Raw genomic sequence first — 19,560 nt, 5'->3', positions numbered from 1 at the left:
CCAAGCAGGCGGACCTGCGGCGCCTGCTGTGGGGTGCAGGCAAGGGGTGCTCGGGGATGGGGAGTCTCTGGGCCCCAGTGTGGGCCCTGTTCCCCTGCTGACTGCAAAGGGAGACAGAGGGGAGGAGAGCCCTCTGCTGGCGGTTTGTGGGTCTGGCTCCTACCTAACCGCTTCCGTTTCTCTGGGAGAGCCTGACCACACCAAGCCCACGCGGCCTCTTTGATTTATTCTTTGCAGGTTTCCCGGGTCTCCAGGGCCCTGCTGGTCTGCCTGGTGCCCCAGGCCTCTCCTTGCCTTCGATCATAGTAGGACAGCCTGGCGACCCTGGGCGACCAGGGCTAGATGGAGAGCAAGGTAAAGACAGGAAGCCCCAAAGCCCCAAAGAGGTTTGGCCTTCACCTTTTGTCCGCATTTTGGGGGAGGTCCGAATTCAGTCCGGCCCCATTCCTATTGCTGGACATGCATCGGCCTGCTCGGCCTCACATTCTTCCCCCAACAGGAACACAGGGGACTGGATCGGTCTGTGTTAGCTCAAAGAGTTCAGGAAAGTCCAGGCACTGGGACCCCACTCACAGCCAGGGAATATTCTCGGCCCTGGGAACAGGCTTTGGCTTCCTAGCAGCCCTCTGAAGTCTTCAGCGAAGGCCACTTCCTGCTCACCTGCACTCATTCCTCTTCTGATCTTATCCCTAGGCCGCCCGGGCCCCCCGGGGCCCCCGGGGCCCCCTGGGCCATCCTCCAATCAAGGTGACCCTGGAGACCCTGGCTTCCCTGGAGTTCCTGGCCCTCAAGGGCCCAAAGGAGTCCAAGGAATTCCAGGTTTCTCCGGCCTCCCTGGAGAGCTAGGGCTAAAAGGTATGGCTGTGTGGCTGGCTGTTGGCCCCTTTCCCACTCCACAGTTAGAGATGGCCCCTTCCTGTAGCCCTATGAAGAGGGGCCAGCCAATCGTGCTCTTCTCACCCTCAAATCTGCCCAGCCTCAACCCCTCAGTTCCCCCACCAGCACCACTGTGCCAAGCCCTGACTTGCTTTCCTTTGGACTTTGCCAGGCATGAGAGGTGAGCCTGGCTTCATGGGGATTCCAGGCAAGGTTGGGCCACCTGGAGACCCAGGACTTCCCGGGATGAAGGGGAAGGCAGGGCCCCAAGGTGAGTTGAGAGCACATGCCCGGCTGATTCTGAGCTCGAGGGACAGGTCTGGGGGTAAGGTGCTGACAGGAGCCACTGCTCACCACACCAAGAAAGCCTGGATGCCTGAGGCGTCTATGAAGCTCCTCCAGGAAGGTGAATTCCCCACCTTGGGGACCTCTCAGCCTCCAGCAGCTCCAGGAACTAAAGGTCACCGCCACCACCGGTCCAGCCGCTGAGCTCCCCTCTGTGCTCTTCCTGAATCAGCAGGCACACTTGGTTTGTGCTCATCACCACTCACCCACGTGCTCCATCCAGAAATGAAGGACACTTTCCATCCTTTCCCGTCATCCCCTCATGCACACGCAACCTATCAGCAAGCCCTGTGGGCTGCTTCTCAATGCACCTCACATCTGCTTACCTCTCAGCATCTCCCTTGCTGCCACCAGGGTCCCAGGCACAGAAGGTTCTTAAGGAAATCACTGCAGTGACCTGCTAACTGGCCTCCTGGCTCCTCCCCATGGGGCATCTCCCCCAACAATCATTTCTCTCTACCAGGTGGTCAGAGAGATCTAAGACATAAATCACCCACTGGCTTCCCATAGCAGAAGAATAAACTCTGGCTCCCAGAGTCCCATATGACACCTCCCCTTCATCCTCATCATCAGTCCTTCCTCTTTTCTGTTCCCTCCTCTTTGCCACACCAGCCTGGTTAGCGAAACTGGTTGACCGCAGGGCCTTTGCACAGGCTAGTTCTGCTTCCTAGAATCCTCTAGCCCCACCCCACCCCCAGCTCCCTCTAATCCTTTAATGGTCTCAGCTTTAAATGTCACTACTTATAGGAGGCCACTTAGCACTCTTTCTCAAGCAGGTTCTCTACCCCAGAGCCCCCTCACTATCCCTGTCACTGCATTGTTCATTTCCATTGTAGCACTTCTCACAACTCACAGGACCAATGGTATTTGTCAGGTTATCCATGTTTCATCTTTATCACCAGACCGTAATCTCCATGATGGTCTGGCTTCTTCATTGCTCCAACCCTCAGTCTGCCAGGGCTGTGGCACATAGTAGACACTTCAGAAATGTTTTTTCAATAAATTGGTAAGCACATGGGCTTATTTGGCTTCTATTAGCAAATCGACAGGCCAGGCTCAGGATCCTAGGCCATGATGCCCACTGTACTTCCAAGATCGGATGCATCCCCTTGGCCTCCTTGGCACTGTACTCTGACCAGTGAGGGAATGAACCAGCCATCCCCAGCCCCAAAACAAAGGCTCAGCCCCACCGCATTTGCTCACAAACATGTCTTGACTTGCCTACCATGCGCCAGGCCCTACGCCAGGCCTGGAGGAAACACAGCCTGTCATCTTCTGCCTTCAAGAAGCTACCAATTCCCTGGGGAGGCAGGTGGGTAAAGAGGATATCGGGTAAAGCATGCAGAGAGAGTCATCCTGGAGCTTTGCGGTGGAGACTGTGGGGACAAACAGCAAAGGTAGAAAGCTGATGATTGCTCGGTAGAAAGGAAGTCTTCTGAGGACCCATGCCAGCTGTCTCCTCTGCCTCCATGTGATATTTCCATCTCTCCTACTTGCCCCCAGGCTTTTCCGGACCCCAAGGTGCTCCTGGACAGACAACAATTGCAGAAGCTGTCCAGGTTCCTCCTGGACCCATGGGTCTACCGGGCATCGATGGCATCCCTGGCCTCACGGGAGATCCTGGGGTTCAAGGTCCTGTAGGCCTCCAAGGTAAGGAGAGCACCACCCACAGGAGACTTCTGGGGTGGGGGTGGTGAGCTAAGCTGACCTTGGATGGGAGGCTGAAGCCCCCCCCCCCCGGCTGGAATCTCCAGGTCTCAAGGAGCACCTCCAGCAAGCACTTCCTCCCTTCCTTCGCAAAGCTGCCAAGCTCCTCGCCAGGAAGGAGGGTCAGCAAGGGCCATCGTACTTGGCTTTAGAGAATGTGTGGGCAGACCAGAGCAACTACTCCCGCCCCCTGGCCCCTCTGTGCTGGGCCGCTGAAGGCAGGAGGGAGTGCAGTGGGGATGAAAAAGCCGGGGCTGGGGGAGCAGGGAACTCCAGCTTCTAATCTCAGCTGATGCACCTGCTCTGATAAGTTATCAGCTTCTCCCCAAGGGCCTGAGTGTTCTCATTTCGGACGTGGGGCTCTGACAGTTTCTGTGCATTGCTGTGAGGATGAGAGGAAGGGAGGGAGAAATAGGTGTGAGGGGGCTCAGAGGGGCTAAGTTCAGAGTGATGGTCCCACTACTGAGAAGCCCGGATGCCAATTAAGGGCTAACCTTAAAAAAAAAAAAAAAAAAAAAAAAAAAAAGACTAACCTAGCAGCCTCAGGCCCAGTGTTCTAAAATGATGGCTAGTGCACCCTCTCTTGGTAAGTCCTGGTCATGACATGCGAGTCCTCTAGGGAATGGTTCTCTTGGCGGACCTCCCACGTTGAGTGGGTGCTCCCGGCCTTCTCTGCTTGCAGGCTCCAAAGGTTTACCTGGCGTCCCTGGCAAAGATGGTCTCAATGGAATCCCCGGTCCGCCTGGGGCTCTTGGCGACCCTGGTCTCCCTGGACTGCAAGGCCCTCCAGGATTTGAAGGTCTGGTGATGTCGGCACCAGGGGAGCAGAGTGTCTCTGTGAGGGTCTGGGGCTTTGGAGTGAGCCAAAATCTCAAATCTGAGGAACAGGAAGCAAAGTTTGACACCACTAGGAACCAGGGAAACCCGACTGCACTCCATTCGCTCCCACCCGCCTCTGAGCCTCTGAAGGATGAGAGCCCCGTATTCTGGAAGGCAAAGGACTCCTTCCAGGCCCCTTTCTGGGTTCTCTTCCAGCTCTCGAGAGCTATGACTGTCCTTTCGCATGGCCCCCTTCCCTGCACCTCCCGTTTCCTACTCTGGGATTCTGACGTGGATGGGAAGGGTGTGGTTCAAGGCCTAAGAAAATCTGAGATGAGGAATGGCTGCTACTTAACTCCCTTTTTAAAAACTGGTTTTTTTTTTTTTTGTTTATTCATGAGAGACACAGAGAGAGGCAGAGACATAGGCAGAGGGAGAAGCATGCTCCCCATAGGGAGCCCAATGCGGGACTCGATCCCAGGACCCTGGGATCACAACCTGAGCTGAAGGTAGATGCTCAACCACTGAGCCACCCAAGTGCCCCTTAAGTCCCATTTCATATCAGAGATGGCAAATCAGTTGCCCTGAGTGGGGGACAGGTCTGAGGCTCAATAGAAAAGTGCTGTGATTAACAAGCCATGTCTGCTGTGGGCAGGAGAGAGGGTATGATTTTGCCCTGCTACTCCCAATTCTGCTTTTGCTGCCTCTGACCCAGCAGGTACTCACTCACGTCCTGTGAGAGCCTGCAAGGTCCAAGAAGTTGCCCCCTCTGCCCCCCCTCACCCCCTCTTAGAGGACTCGAGGCCCGGTGGCTGTGGGAGGGGAGCTGGATAGCATGCTTTTTCAAATAGAGACTCCGCTGCTGGATACATCTGAGTTGGCATTCCAGCGAATCCAGGTAATAAGGTTGCCGTGCAGATCCAGTGAGCTGACGTGTGTGTATACGATGTGCCCTGCTCAGTGCTCGGCGCCAAGTCAGTAGGCTGCTGTTATGAGCAGCTCACGCCTTTTCTGCTCTCTCCCTCTCAGGAGCTCCAGGGAAGAAGGGTCCCTTCGGGAGGGCTGGAGTGCCTGGGCAGAGTGTGAGAGTGGGCTACACCTTGGTGAAGCACAGCCAGTCAGAACAGCTGCCCCTGTGCCCTGCCGGGATGAGCCAGCTGTGGGTGGGTTACAGCTTGCTGTTCGTGGAGGGCCAGGAGAAAGCCCACAACCAGGACCTGGGTGAGTACTGACTCTGACACCAGCCCTGGCCCTCCACCCTCACGAAGATCAGGAGCTCCTCTCCTTGGTCCTCCCAGCCCTGGGTGGGCCCACTGGTGGGTAGTGGGTTGTGAGCACTAGCTATTGCATCAGGCCGATCTGAGTCTAAACCCTGGCTTGACCATGGACTGGCTGGGTACTCTGGACAAGTTTTTCCACCTCTCTGAGCTTCCACTTCCACCTTAAATGGAAACACAGCTAATTCCGGTACCTATCTCACAGGGCGGTGGAAGAATGACATGAATCACTCAACATAAAATGCTTTGGACACCGTTTGGCATGTTAAGCATCCATTACACTTTAGCGATTAGCAGCAGTAATAACACTAATATGACTTGTGGGGCAACAGCAATTACCCAAGAATTAATTGTATTGTCTACAGGTGTGCTGACTCTGAACCACAGACTATTAAATGCTGGTTTTACATAGTAGATTAATTAGGGAGTCATTCTGCGGCTTATAAAAAGATTCCACTCATTATCAAACTTCCCTGGCGTGTTGAAAATAGGATTTGACCAACAGACACCAGTGTTTGTACAGTGTGCCAGGATTGAAGGGAGAGCCGTCCCAGTTCGGGCACAAGCGGTGGGATGTCAGCCAACCTGACTAGTCCAGTCCCAGTGGCGCTGGGGACCATCTCAGCCCCACCAGTCAGCTGGACCTTACTGGCTCTTGCCCACTTGCTTTCCTTCCAGGTTTTGCTGGCTCCTGCCTGCCCCGCTTTAGCACCATGCCCTTCATCTACTGCAACATCAACGAAGTGTGCCACTACGCCAGACGCAATGATAAATCCTACTGGCTCTCCACCACCGCCCCCATTCCCATGATGCCCGTCGGCCAGGCCCAGATCCCCCAGTACATCAGCCGTTGTTCGGTGTGCGAGGCACCCTCACAGGCCATTGCCGTGCACAGCCAGGACATCACCATCCCGCAGTGCCCCCTGGGCTGGCACAGCCTCTGGATTGGGTACTCCTTCCTCATGGTGAGACCCTGCCCTGTCCCCTTCCCCAGCATAGAGGCGCCCTGGGAGGGTCCCTTGGGCTGGTTCATGGGCCCCAGTGACATGAGGTAGGTAGCACAGAATGCGGAAAGAAGGAAAATGCTTGTCTTGACCTTGGCTAAAGAGCAGAGGGCAGTTCTGTTTGAATGATGGGTGATCTTGAGGGTGAGTACAAAGGAGCAGTTTGTACCCAGTGGTCCAGGGGTGAGAATATCTATGAATCACTGGCAAAGGCCCTAACATTTAATGCCTGCTTCAGTTATGCTGCAAGCGAGGGAAAGAGGAGACACCTGATCCTCGGTGGACAGGCTGTCCCCACTCAAGGCCGGGACACACTCTCATTGCGCAGGCTGGGCATGGGGACTCTTCCTCTTCTTCCTGCTGGCCCAGCACCCTGCCCCCACCTGGCCACCATCATGTCCTCCTGAAAGGCTCAGATGAGGGCCTGCTGTGTTTCTGCATCCTTTCTGGGATCTTTCTGCTTCTCCATTTTGGTGGGAAGGCTGTATGTCTTGCGAAGAAAGAGCTGAGAACATCTGTAAGCCCAAGGAGGAATCAGGTCCCTCATACGACATCCCGTGAATATCAGGAGACATTGAATGAGGAAAAGGTTAAGTTTAGGGCCAGAGTAGCTCCCAGGGAAAACCAGTGTGGCATCCATTGAAGGACCCCGCCTCGCCAGCACTTCCTTGCTAAGTCATCAGAGGTGAGTTGATGAGAAAGTGTCTGAAGAATTACCAAAGCCTGAGGCTTCCTCACATTGGTTTACCACCTGCAATGAGGTACTTCCTTATTTTGCTCCGTCTACATGAATTGGGCAGTTTATCCAACGTAAAACAGGATCGCTGTACCTATCCTTCTATCCCATCCACCACCCAGACCAGGAGATAAGTCGAAAGGCTCCTGAGCTTCCACAAGGAGTGGTACAAAAGCTCTACAAAATCGCATGTGTTTTGCTCACAAGAGCACTCTTAAGTCCTTATTCAGGCTTTCTTTACTCTTACTTTACACATAATGCTAACATTCTAGAATATCTATTTCTTCTTTTTTTTTTTTTTTTTTGGAATATCTATTTCTTACTGAAAACCTGTAGCTTTGGTAATTTGGACTGCCTAGTACGGCGTCTTGAAGCTATAAGGCATGCCTACTAAAAAGGAGAAAAGAGGGATAAAATGATTAAAAGGTGGCCTAAGAACCTACGAGCTGTGTCCGTTGGTATGGGGCTCCTCCACACCTGCCCAACACAAAAAGCAACATTCACAACAACAAGCCTGAGTCATGTGCAAAGCGCAAAATACACAGCATCTGCCATTAGTAAGGCAGGGCAAGCGTGTCTCGTTTGTTCCAGAAAGTTCTCCAGGTGAGGATCAAAACAAGGGAAGCTTTGATACTTCATGTATCAGGGTACAGGAAAGGTCACTTATATGGAGATGAACCCTCTCAAACTTTTGTTAGGCAAGCCATCCCTGAGCGTCCAGCTCGGGCAGGTGCCCCATTGGCCATTTGCTGACCTGGGTGTGTATGAAGCCTCTTCCTCGCTGGCTGTGGTCCAGAGAATAACCCAGCTGACGTGAAGGGAGAAGGGATAGAGAGCAGAGAGACAGGGACTGCTGGCTTGTGGGTACAGTGACTGGCGACTATGGGTTAATGAATGACGTTGACATTGTATGCTGAAGGGCCCCAGAAGTGAGGGTCAGGAGGTTGGGCCAAATATGAGGCCCACTTGGGCCAAATATGAGGCCCACTTGTACACAGCAAGCAACAAACACTACATGTTGCCCTAAAGGGTGTGGAACAAATCAACAACATAAGAAGTTCTAACGAAGGTCACTTCAGAGTAAGCACTATTCCTAGATATGCTGGGAGAAGGGCCCACAGTTTAGCCACTTGGAGGCGTACTGCGCGCTTTCTCTTCTTGGAGTACACAAAGGCTCTGAGAAGATCTGCATTCTAAAACCTACTGAATCTTCCTTAATCCAGCCTTTCTCAGACCCACCTGCCTGTGGGGATTTTCTGGGAGGCACTGAACATACCTCAGAATACAGTGGGATGCCAGCAATTAGGGGGGCACTGGCGAAGATGTACCCACTTGCCCAAACGCAGTGGGGTAGGAGGGCACCAGGGGGCTTGGAGGGGATGCTCTTGGCCCCAAAGGGCAATGAGGGAGGTGGAGCAGTCCCTAGTGCTATGATACAGTTCTGGGTATTCTGCGTAGATGCTGGAGCTGAGCTGATCCCCCGGTGGCTGTGGCAGGTGCGGCTCACACGCTGACTCTGTCGTTTCAGCACACTGCCGCTGGTGCCGAGGGCGGCGGCCAGTCCCTGGTCTCACCGGGCTCCTGCCTGGAGGATTTCCGTGCTACTCCTTTCATTGAGTGCAGTGGGGCCCGGGGCACCTGCCACTACTTCGCCAACAAGTACAGTTTCTGGCTGACAACCGTGGAAGAGAGGCAGCAGTTCCGGGAGGAACCAGTCTCTGAAACGCTCAAGGCTGGGCAGCTCCACACCCGAGTCAGCCGCTGCCAGGTGTGTATGAGAAGCCTATAGGAGGGGGCACCTGCCACCCTGTCCCCTGCTCTGCCCTCCATCACACAATAGGTCACCTCACAAACCCAAACAAGCTGAAGAAAGAAGGCCTAAAGGCCCTTTTGCTCATCCGTCAAGTTGTACATTGGAGTCTTCCGGGGGCTGGAATACTGGCCACCGACCACCCTGACCCTCAGGCCCGGCCGGTAAGCTCCCCCTACTGAGTTCTGGTGTCCCACTTCAGTCAACCTGGTGCTACCATTTGATTCGGATGTTTGCGTGGTTATTCATGGCTACCTCAGAAAGACCTGCGGGGCTACTGCTTTCTTAGACTGCTAGCTCTCCCATCGCCTTGATCAGAAAGCCCTTCGTGACAGCTGACAAGTCATTTCTTATGTCCAGAGATCACCACACATTTATTTGGCTTAAACCAGAACCTGGTGTTTCCACATTCAGAAGGAAAATTCTCTAAGCATTCGTGGATGGCTCCAGCCTGCATGAGACAAGCTCTCTCTCTTTAAGGGGATCCACCGTGTCTAGGCAGGTGGCAGAAGACCTGGAACAGGGTGCCAGTAGCCCAGGGGGAATTATGATTCCTTTGAGAGTGAGCAATGCTGGGCCCCAGAATGCTTAAGGAGGGGCTTGTTAACTTCATATAGCCCCAGACAAATCACTTCCTCCACGCTGGCTCCCTCCCCAGCCAGAGACCTAGGACTTGGCCTCGTCCAGAGTAGAGCAGAGGATGCACCAGATGCAGCCAGGCCAGTCCATAAAGGGAAATGAGAACCACAACCTTTTCTCCCAGGCTGGGAGCAGTAGAGAGGTGGATGGATAAGGAGGTGTGATTTTTGCTTTTGACTCGAGGAACAAAAAAGGCAAAGCCCTTGTCTCAGTTGCTCAGAAGTCCCTGCTTTATTCCAAATGCCATCCAGATGTGTGCAGTGTGTCAAATTGAAGCTGCAGTGTGTTGGGTCCTTTGTGTTCTGAGGCTGTTGTTAGAGACTTCCCATTAAAATGTCCATCCAACTGCCCTTTCACAGGTAGCCTGTTAAACTATTTTAAGACGTTTGTAAACCTCATAAAAATCTAGCATACTCCTCTCTTTAGCAGTTGGCAGACCTAAAGCAAGTGTGAGTTGACTATAAAGGGTATTGTATTCTGTTCAGGGGGATGTGTTTTAACCATTTCCTCCGATTATCAATTTTCCAGAATACTTAGCTATGTTAACATGAAACGATTCCTTCCAGGTGATTCTGTTTCCTTAAATATTATGTAAACCGTACCAACACAAAGTATAATTAGTATAATCTGAATTATTGTTGCCTTCACCTCCTGAGTAATAAGCATGATGTCAGGTTTGTACATTGCAAATAAAAGGAATCAAACATCAACATTTGACTCTTTTTACATTCTCTGATGAATACCTCTCTAAAGCCCATTTTGCTCCAATTTGTGAGTGCCCCTCAGAGCCAGTTACTGCAAGCTGAGCTTTATAACAAACATTGAGGTAGGAAAAATACAATTAACGTCAAAGGGCAGAAGGCAACAAATCCACAACCAGTTTCAAAATAGGCTGACATCTGTTTTTAGCTCTGTCCATGCTAGAGTTCAAGAAACAGGTTTCCATACTTCTGGGGCTTCAGGATCCTTTATAGATAAAAGTAGGGAAATGTTGGGGGCACTGGGGACATGAAGTCAGTTAAGCATCCAGCTCTTGGTTTCAGCTCACATCGTGATCTCAGGGTCATGAGGCTGAGCCCCCGTGGGGCTTGCATCCAGCGCGGAGACTGCTTGAGACTCTCTCTCCCTCTCCCTCTACCCCTCCACCCCCCCCACATGTGCGTGCTCTTTCTCTCTCAAAAATAATCTTTTTTAAAAAGTAGAGAAATGTTGAGGTTGTTAAAATCAAACCCAAGACATATATGCATAATTTGTATATGCATAAAATATATCTTCTGGATGGATAAACAAGAAAGCAATGACACCGGGAGCATTCAGGGAATAGAACTGAACTGTGGGGGGAGAGACATTGTCACTTCATACCATTTTGCACCTTTTGATTTTTGAACCACTGGAATAGATTAGCAACTGGAAAAAAAAAGAATAAAATGGAACTTAAGGAAACAAGTGTTCTAATATTCCTGTATATACAAGCAAAACAAAACACAAACTTTGGTTGGGTGCTAGCTTTCAAGCTAGTGGTTGCTGGCCTCCTTGGGAGTTGATGAGGATGGGGGTGAAATGCACACAAATTAAGAGGAAAGGAGAGGAATATGGGAAGATACAGCTTGGGCTTGAGGTGCATCCTCACAAAAGAGGGTTTAGCAAAGCCAATTTGATGAAAATGTGCTCTAAGATTTGTTATGTTGCTCATCCTGAAATGGTTCAGAATTGCATTTGCTGCACGGATTAAAAGTTCCCACATGAATAATTTTTTCTAATTATGGCTGTCAACCAAAATGGAGTCTAAGTCAAACACAATTTTTTTTATTTCCCCCAATCAACTATTTGTTTTTTTAAAGATTTTATTTATTTATTTTACAGAGAGAGAGAGAGCACAAGGGTGGGGGGAGTGGCAGGCAAAGGGAGAAGGAGAAGCAGACTTACCATGGAGCAGGGAGCTTGATGCAGGACTTGATCCCAGGAACCTGGGATCATGACCTGAGCCAAAGGTAGATGATTAACCAACTGAGCCACCTAGGGGCTCCCAAATCAACAATTTAAGTCAGAGAGTGGCAAACGACAGCCTTCAAGCCAAATCCAGCTCTCCAACTGATTTTACAAATAAAGTTTTATTGGCTTACAGCCAGGCCCATTTGTGTACATGCGGGCTACGGATGTTTTTGCACTTTGAGAGCAGAGCTGAGTAGCTATGACAGAGCTGAGTAGCTGCAACACTGAAAATGTTTACTATTTGGCCCTTCACAAGAAAAGTTTGCCCACTGCTGATTTAAAGTGATCATGACTTGGGCTGCTTGGGTGGCTCAGTTGGTTAAGCATCTGCCTTTGGCTTGGGCCCGGTATCAGGCTCCTCAAGGGGGTAACCTGCTTCTCCCTCTCCTTCTGCCCCTCCCCCCTCGCTCATGCTCTCTCCGTGTCTCTCTCAAATAAATAGATACAATCTACTTTTTAGAAAAAGAATTTTAAAAAATAAATAAAAATAAAGTGATCATGACTTAAAGACAGGGTGACATCCAACAAAAATATCAGTAAAGGACGGTGACAGTGACCCATCAGATAGTAAGGTTCCCTCAGGTAAGGAAGAGATCAACCAAGGCACATCTGAGGTCATCTCTTTGACAAACTGCCATTTAAAATAACACCGTGAACACCATGAAATAACAAGACTTCTTTGTCCCTGATGCAATCACTTTATTATTAGAGCAAGAGAACAGATTGCTTCTTAGTATTCAGCCCAAAAGAGGTCACGCCTGAAAGGTGAAGAAGCATGGGGTAACCATCTCTCCTCTGCTGGTGCTTGAAGCAAGGTGTGAGTTGCTGTCTCTCTCCCAGCTACCACCTCCTCATTTCAGTAGCTGAAGTCTCGCCATGGCCAGGGAAGACAAGCTGGGAAGCAAGAGATGACTCCTAACCTTTCTGCTCCTACACTCCATGATTGTTCTAGTTCGTTCTGGGGAAGGGTTGTTATTGTTTGTTTTCTGAAAAATGGTGATTGGCTCACTCATGATTGCTATCAAGTTTGTATGCTCTTGGCATATCAGGCACTTGCTGACTATAGAGAAGTTTTGTGTACTGGGTTCGTGTTCCTCTGGTGCCAGATGGAAGACAGACCTCCACATCAAGGTTCTACTCTTTTAGACGCTCAGGATCTCAAAATCTTCCTCTAGGTCGAAGTCCTCTAGTTGTTCGGTGGAGTCAATGAATTCTATGGGAATATGGAAATGAGAAAGAGGAAAGCTTGACACTCAGGTTGAAGTCGTCAGTACAGTTACTCAGCTAGTTAAGGCTATGCATTTTTTTAAGTTGTTCTGCTGCAGACAAGCTTGTCGGGAGGAGACTTGCAGGTGAGACCGCTGACAAGTACTAAAGATTCTTTATGAAGAAGCAAAATAGGGGCACTTTGGTGGCTCACTGGTGTCTGAATGTCTGTCTTTGGCTTGGATTGTGATCCTGGGGTCCTGGGATCGAGTCCCACATTGGGCTACACGCAGAGAGCCTGCTTCTCCCTCTGCCTCTGTGTCTCTCATGAATAAATAAATAAAATTTTTAAAAAGAAGCAAAATAATTGAGCTCATTAAACACTCTTACTCACAGGGACCAGGATGGGGCTCTGGGATCTTGGAGGTATCTTTCCAATCACCCATGGCCTCTGATTTGTTTTTTGAACCAGACCATGGGAAACAAGTTCTAGTCATTCTGATTTTGTGTGGCACTTTTGTATCGAGCTCATTTTCTTCTATCCATCTGTGAAATTGGTAAAGATCAATTCACCAGAAGATTAAAATCATCAGGGACCCCATTTCTTGATCAGCCCTGCTGAATAGCAATTGTACATTCCATGGAAAGCATGAGCTACTGCTGTTTCAGTCTTGTAAAACAACTGTTACCCAAGGGTCTGCTGGCCCAGGAACCCCTGAACAATGGCTTACCTGCCCCAGTGGTTGTCACTTCTGGCTTGGCTGGTGGAACAAAGGGAGGCCAGTGCGATGGATGTTTCTGAACCAGTTCAAACATCCTTAAATTTTCCTTTAGAATTTCCTAAGGACACACAGAAACAGCTGTAAACATTTCAGAGCTACTCCACATTGCTGTTCTGTTGTCTGTCCATCCATGGGCCCAAGCCCTAAGAGAGTGGCCTGGCTGTTGAAAGGTGAAAACAGGGGCAGCCCGGGTGGCTCAGTGGTTTAGTGTGGCCTTCAGCCCAGGGCCTGATCCTGGAGCTGGAGACCCGGGATCAAGTCCCATGTTGGGCTCCCTGAATGGAGCCTGCTTCTCCCTCTGCCTGTGTCTCTGCCTCTCTCTCTCTTTCTCTCTCTCTCTCTCTCTCTCTCTCTGTCTCTCATGAATAAATAAATAACATCTTTTAAAAAAAAAAGGTGAAAACAAAGCCCTAGCCAACATGCCCACCCACTACTCGACCCATCCGAAGACCCAGCCCTCTTCAGTTCTAGATCTGGTCAACCGGGAAGGAGGGACGCTGGAAAGAGTATCTGATGGAAGTCCACACTCACTAACTCATTGCCTATGATCCGTCATGCGGTTCAGGTCACATGCCAGTTTCCCGGGCCTATCTCAATTCAGGGCCGACATGTTTCTGAATCATTGGCTCATGCCAATGTGTGTTAATTACGTTAAATCGGCCCCAAGAGAATACTAGTATGAGTTGGCATGGTTCTGGCTTTCGTCCAACACTTTGTAGTAGTATATGTCCTAATTTAGATGGCATATAGTCTTACCAGTGAATTACCATTCAGACTTTAAATGTGATGTGAATACAGTTTTGCTGCATCCTGAATTGTTAAGTATTGCCTTTAGAAAATAATTCTTCACTATGTCTCAGCCACTTATTAACTGGGGTTTCACATTCAGCGAGGGATATTAATGTCAATTATTTGTTCACTTGTGAAGAAAAATCTGCCCTCCTTACATTTGCAAGAGGATCTGGGATCCCATAACCCCAACTTCTTTTTATTTTCTCCAGGTAGGAGAACAGCATGTCTCATGCCACCCCATCCAGGGTGCTTTTCAACTACTCCCTATGATCGCCATTCTTTCGATAAACATTTTTATCAATGTCTCCCACATGTGTGGCATATGTTAGAAGCAAGGATTGGCGGGGGGGGAAGGCAGATACAAAGACTAGTGAGCCAGGAAAACAGTAAATACCCTTCTACACAAAATACTGAGAGGGGAGAATATCTGGCTTTAAGTCTTTACACAGACTCCTGCAAACTGTGTTTCCTTTGATGGCAGCATGCCTGTATTTTAGAGAAATGAGACAGTTAAGAGGGAGACAAGCTCCCTAAACCCTTCTGGACTATATGAAACTGTAAATGGACCATGAAATAAACAGAAAAGCAGCTTAGTTCCTTCGACTATCTTAGCACTACCAATGGAATGAGGAAGACCTGAGATGAAATATGAAATGAGCATTTTTAAGGTAAAATGGTGGAATATTCATTGACTAGTTCATGTGACTCATAGGCATAATTAGTTGAAATATTACGAAGCTAAAAATATCACTCACTTGATGTACTAAGCATATTTCAAACAAAGGTTTTGCTCTGGTTCCCCAGAGTTATGCATAATCCCCCATATCTCAGTTTTTTTCTTGCAGTAAAATCCTATCAGGCTCAATCTATGTCACTATGTGAAGCAGTCTTGGAAAGGGACCCTACCAAATAACTTCTGTTAAGACTAAGGAAAACATGCATCTTTACCTTCTGCACGAGGCTACACCAGCTATCAAAGTCCTTTTCTTCTTTGCAGAAAAATCCCTTGGGGGGAAAGCAAGAGAACATAACTTAGAACTGGTCAAGGGCACCACCTCAGGCCCTTTGGACTGCAAGATGGGGCCACTGGCCCAAAGACAGGATGTGGGCCACTCTCTTCAGATGTGTCTTACAGCAATAACAAAGCACTGCTCTGTCTCCCGGGTCATCACCTTACCTGGACACACACATTGATGAGTTCATTCCATTTCTCTCTCTCTCCTTCTTTTTCCCTCTCCCTCTTTCCCTGTCCCTGTCCCCCTCCCTGTCCCTCTCCCTCGTGCTGTGAAGTATAGTAGCTTGAAGCCAAATCTCCAAAGCATGAGGTTAATTCCATTATACTTAAGCACACACAGAGGCACATTCATCCAGAACAGGCAATGAAACCAAGTGACAAAAGCCAAATAGTACTTTTATACTTTTAGCTAAAGGCAATACATAATACAAGGGCTTTGACCTGAAGGAAATGATCTATTAGAATAAAGAGAATCATCTCCCTCCTTCCCCATCCTCAGGACCACCCTACAGTAGCAACAGAATGGTCCCAAACAAGAGGAGGCTCTGTCAGTGACCAGGCTCTCGTGCTCTGACAATCGAGTTAAACTGGGAGAGAGGGTGTAGACAGAACTCAGGACCACTGGCAGCTTCACTGGTGGCGTGTGTAGGTGGTAGTGTAGACAGTCCCAGTTCTAGGGGGAAAAGCCCTGCAACCTCCTGGAGGGCACACCCCAGAAGAATGAGCACTTTCCGCCTGGAAGATCCTCACTCCATGATGTATCCTTGACTGTGTCCCACCTTATTCCCTGTGCCTGGCTGGCAATAATTTGGGGGCAAGAAGTAAAAGGGGAAGGACTAACAGTAATAGTGACTAATGTGTACGGAAACCTCGCCATGTGCCCGGCACTGTGCTGAGCGCCTCATGCATGGTATATCTCACACAACCCTGAAGGAATGATTGTTTAGCTCCTTTCTAGGGATGAGAAGAGTGAGGCTCAGAAAAAGTTAAAAGGACTCCCCCTAAGTCCACAGCCAGTAAGTGGCAAGGCCTGGATTCCAACTCTAGTCCTGCGCCTTTGGGGTCCATCCCTTCCCCCACAACACTATGGTACCTCTGAGTGTGGGGGGGGCATGGCCAGTGAACACCTTCTTGCCCCCCTACCTAGCAACCTAGGTGACTCCCAGGGAACCAATCTGTAACAGGGTGGTGTTGGATCTCTTGGCCCACCCAACCAGTAGATACATACCAGGGCGACGGAAGGATCCAAGTTCAAGATGTTCATTCGCTGTGGGGACTGCAGGCAATGGAAAGTCTGGTCATCAACCGTTCCATTCTCTTCGGTGTCAACAAAAGTCTGGGTTGTATGAGGGTCCAAGAAAATGAGCTCATCGCCTGTTTGGAATGAGACATACTTCACCTGGAAAGAACCACTGGCCCCAGTTCCACCCCTGTCCCTCAGGAGGAGGCACTCTGTTCTTCTTAATACCACCCTTGGTGACAATGGGAATGAGATGACAGAAAGCCTGAACCTGGGTGACCATGCTTGAAGGAGGCCAAATCTAATCATTCACTGAGAAGACTTGCCCTAGCACGTGCACCCCCTCAAAATCCAAGACCAAAAAATGGAGAGTGACAGGTTTGAGAAAAGGTGGGAATGAGAAACCACAGATGACATGGCAGGCTCTGTGAGCAGCAGTTTAGCAAAGAAGCAGTGGGTACAATCACCAGGGCATGAGCCCAGGTGCCATAAGGGAGCTTCCTGCCTCTCTCCACATTGGGAAGCATCTCTGCTCCATACCACTGGTTCTCAGACCTATGGTCAGAGAGCACATCTGGTAAGAAAAAAGCCTTGGCCTCTGAAAGAAATGGGAATGCTGACTCTGCTATGGATGGGCTCTGACTGTTGATCTTTATTAGCTGGCAAGCTAATCGTCATTAGCAAGTTAGTGACTTCTATTGTAAACACTGCCCCGGTCACTTTGACACCAGTACAGATATACCTCACTACGAAAATTCTTACTGCACAAATGAGAGAGATGCCATACTTCATCCAATTGAAAAAGCCTAGCCCAATAATGACCTGGGAGGAGTTTGAAATAGTAAAATCTCTCCTTCGATATTCAAAGGGTCAAGAGTCCCTCCAAAGCTCATCAGTGGCATGCTGAGTTGGCAAAAGTGGCACCTCAACCTCGCTTTCCAGGCCTCGGGACCATCTGGGTCTCTGTGCTCTAGACTGTGTTCGACAGCTAAAGAGAGATTCCCTGAGGCAGGAGGATGCAGTAGAGAGAGATGCCCCACTGAGACTCTCCCTGGAATGGCATCCAAGACTGTGCTGGGCCACATCTAAGTGCTTCTGCTAGCAAAGCATGTGTTTCTGATGTCTGGCAAATAGTTTAACTTGCGTCTATCACAGACCTGGGACAAACCACTCATTTCATTCTGTACTTATTTTCTTGTTTTTATTTTTTTTTTTTATTTTTTTTTTTTTTTTTTTTTTTTTTTAATTTTTATTTATTTATGATAGTTACAGAGAGAAAGAGAGGCAGAGACACAGGCAGAGGGAGAAGCAGGCTCCATGCACCGGGAGCCTGATGTGGGATTCGATCCTGGGTCTCCAGGATCGCGCCCTGGGCCAAAGGCAGGCGCCAAACCGCTGCGCCACTCAGGGATCCCTATTTTCTTGTTTTTAAACCGGGGTCACACGAGGCCTGTTCCAGTTACCTCACAGGGTATTCTAAGAACTGGGAGGTTTCTTCTCTGTGAAATGATTAAAACACAATACAGATATAAGGTGGTCATAGCAGTACCGTGCTTCAACTCAAAAGTACTTCCCTACAAATAGATGTTTCAGAGTATGTGAAAATCAATTCCCTCATGTGACTTCTTGCCTTACGAAAGTCAATATATATATATATATATATATCCATTCCCGCTGGACCACAGGTGGGTGAGATCAGTTACACCCCAAAAGTCTCAAGTCACAAAGAAAAGCAACAACCAGAATGTTTAGAATGAAGTCTACTTACGACCATTAAAAAAGTAAGAAGAAAAGGAAGCTTTGTACAAGAAAATAGAAATCCAGAGTGGGGTTCGGATCGAGCATTCTGCCAGAGTGTTTCAAGTTAAGGTGCTAGGGATAATTGGATAGTGAGAGCATCCTCTCTGATTCTGGCCCTTTCTGTGAAAGTGTGTGTGTGTGTGTGTGTGTGTGTGTGTGTGTGTGTGTGTGTGTCTGGAGTGGACCATTGCAGGACATGCTGTTTCTGAGAGTACTTAAAAGAGATACAGTGGAATCCCTAAAAAGTCTTAGAAGTGATGTGGGAACCAACCCAAGGTTTCTTATTGGGTCTGAAGACAAGAGGCAGCCTGCTCAACCATCTGTGGACATAGGGCTCATGCTATGGATCTCAGGATCACTTCACTCAAGTGCAGGGGACAAAATCTCCTGTGCAAGCAGGCAACTTTGAACAGACAGACTCTCATCCTGGCACTCGTGTCACACACCGAGAGCTTTGCCCAGCTTCCCACCAGGAAATGGGGCCCTCAGGAAGCAACGTGGCATGGTAGGCAGAGATGGCCAAATTGGGATTGAACCCTGGATTTGCTACTTTCTGGCTGGGTGATCTTGAGACCACAACATCTAGCTCTTAGTTTCACTAGAGTAAGCTTTGACTCACAGGGGTATCATGCTAACTCTATCGCTACATCTCAACATAGGACTATCTATCTATCCCTATATGTGTATATATGTTCTCTGTCTGTCTGTATGCCTGCCTATCTAGCTGTCATTAAATGTCATCTAAAAATGTCATTAAATGACTATCTGTCTGGGGGTGGGACTTTGCAGGGAATTTGGCACAAGATAGCTCTTCAGCAAATGGTAGTTCTTATCTATTCCCTCCCTTCAGACATTTGACCAATCCGGAACCCCCAACCTAATACAGCAAAGGGGGTAAGTCAGAAAAGGGGATTCAGGAGGACTTTAACCAACTCTCTCTGGGTAACATGGGGGTAAGGGAGGCCAGGTCCCCCAGCGGGTGTCCCATATATTATTCTTTGAGGTCCCTCCAAAATCATTTTCCAGTATGTTTCAGCCTTGCCCTTGAGTACAGAAAAAGAGAACACTGATTTTTGCCACCTTTTCTCTGACAGGAACCCAAAAGCTTAGAATCAGAAGATATCTGTGTTTATGTAACTCCCAATACTGGATTTTGTACTTAGAAAAATAAACGCCTCCCTGGTTTGCCAATTTCCCATCAAGCTGTAGTTCTCGGGTTTAGCCAATAGATGGCAGCAAGGGAGAGCGCTGAGGCCACTGTGTAGAAACCCTGCCTCAAAGAGAAGGGGGCAAAGGCAAGATGTGCAGGGGGTCAGGAAGGGTGGGGCCACCTTTCACTGGCTGAGTACTACAGGCTTGACTCTTCACTGAGTGCTCTACTGTGAGGTGACAGCACCGCGAGGCAGGTATGAGCCCTGTTTTCTTTTTCTGTTCTTTAACATAAGCTCTATGCCCAACGTGGGCCTCGAACTCACCATCCCGACAGCAAGAGTCTTATGCTCTACCAACTGAGCCAACCA

General features: G+C 49.2%; 2 protein-coding genes across 8 annotated transcripts in view; one reads left to right on the top strand and one right to left on the bottom strand.

Moving 5' to 3' along the window:
* COL4A6 (collagen type IV alpha 6 chain) overlaps window positions 1-9,923 on the top strand; it is a 291,168-nt gene extending 281,245 nt beyond the window's left edge. For 6 of the 7 annotated variants that reach the window (XM_025431469.3, XM_049107520.1, XM_049107519.1 and 3 more), the window contains 8 exons: window positions 238-354; window positions 694-855; window positions 1,049-1,147; window positions 2,725-2,871; window positions 3,611-3,727; window positions 4,777-4,968; window positions 5,703-5,989; window positions 8,293-9,923. In XM_025431469.3, coding sequence (XP_025287254.1) covers window positions 238-354; window positions 694-855; window positions 1,049-1,147; window positions 2,725-2,871; window positions 3,611-3,727; window positions 4,777-4,968; window positions 5,703-5,989; window positions 8,293-8,553 — 1,382 coding nt within the window. In that variant the 3' untranslated portion in view covers window positions 8,554-9,923. The remainder of the gene's footprint in view (window positions 1-237; window positions 355-693; window positions 856-1,048; window positions 1,148-2,724; window positions 2,872-3,610; window positions 3,728-4,776; window positions 4,969-5,702; window positions 5,990-8,292) is intronic. The other variant, XM_025431468.3, reaches the window with a different exon arrangement.
* Window positions 9,924-11,880: 1,957 nt separating this feature from the next.
* The window catches only part of ATG4A (autophagy related 4A cysteine peptidase), a 56,314-nt gene continuing 48,634 nt past the window's right edge, over window positions 11,881-19,560 (bottom strand). The window contains exons 10-13 of the mRNA XM_035712006.2: window positions 16,229-16,374; window positions 14,934-14,990; window positions 13,143-13,251; window positions 11,881-12,418 (exon numbers count right to left, since the gene is read on the bottom strand). Of these exons, the coding sequence (XP_035567899.1) occupies window positions 12,348-12,418; window positions 13,143-13,251; window positions 14,934-14,990; window positions 16,229-16,374 (383 nt within the window). The 3' untranslated portion in view covers window positions 11,881-12,347. The remainder of the gene's footprint in view (window positions 12,419-13,142; window positions 13,252-14,933; window positions 14,991-16,228; window positions 16,375-19,560) is intronic.

The sequence above is a fragment of the Canis lupus genome, chromosome X (assembly GCF_003254725.2).
Source record: "Canis lupus dingo isolate Sandy chromosome X, ASM325472v2, whole genome shotgun sequence".
Lineage (NCBI taxonomy): Eukaryota > Metazoa > Chordata > Mammalia > Carnivora > Canidae > Canis > Canis lupus.
This window is presented reverse-complemented; position numbering and strand designations above follow the sequence as displayed.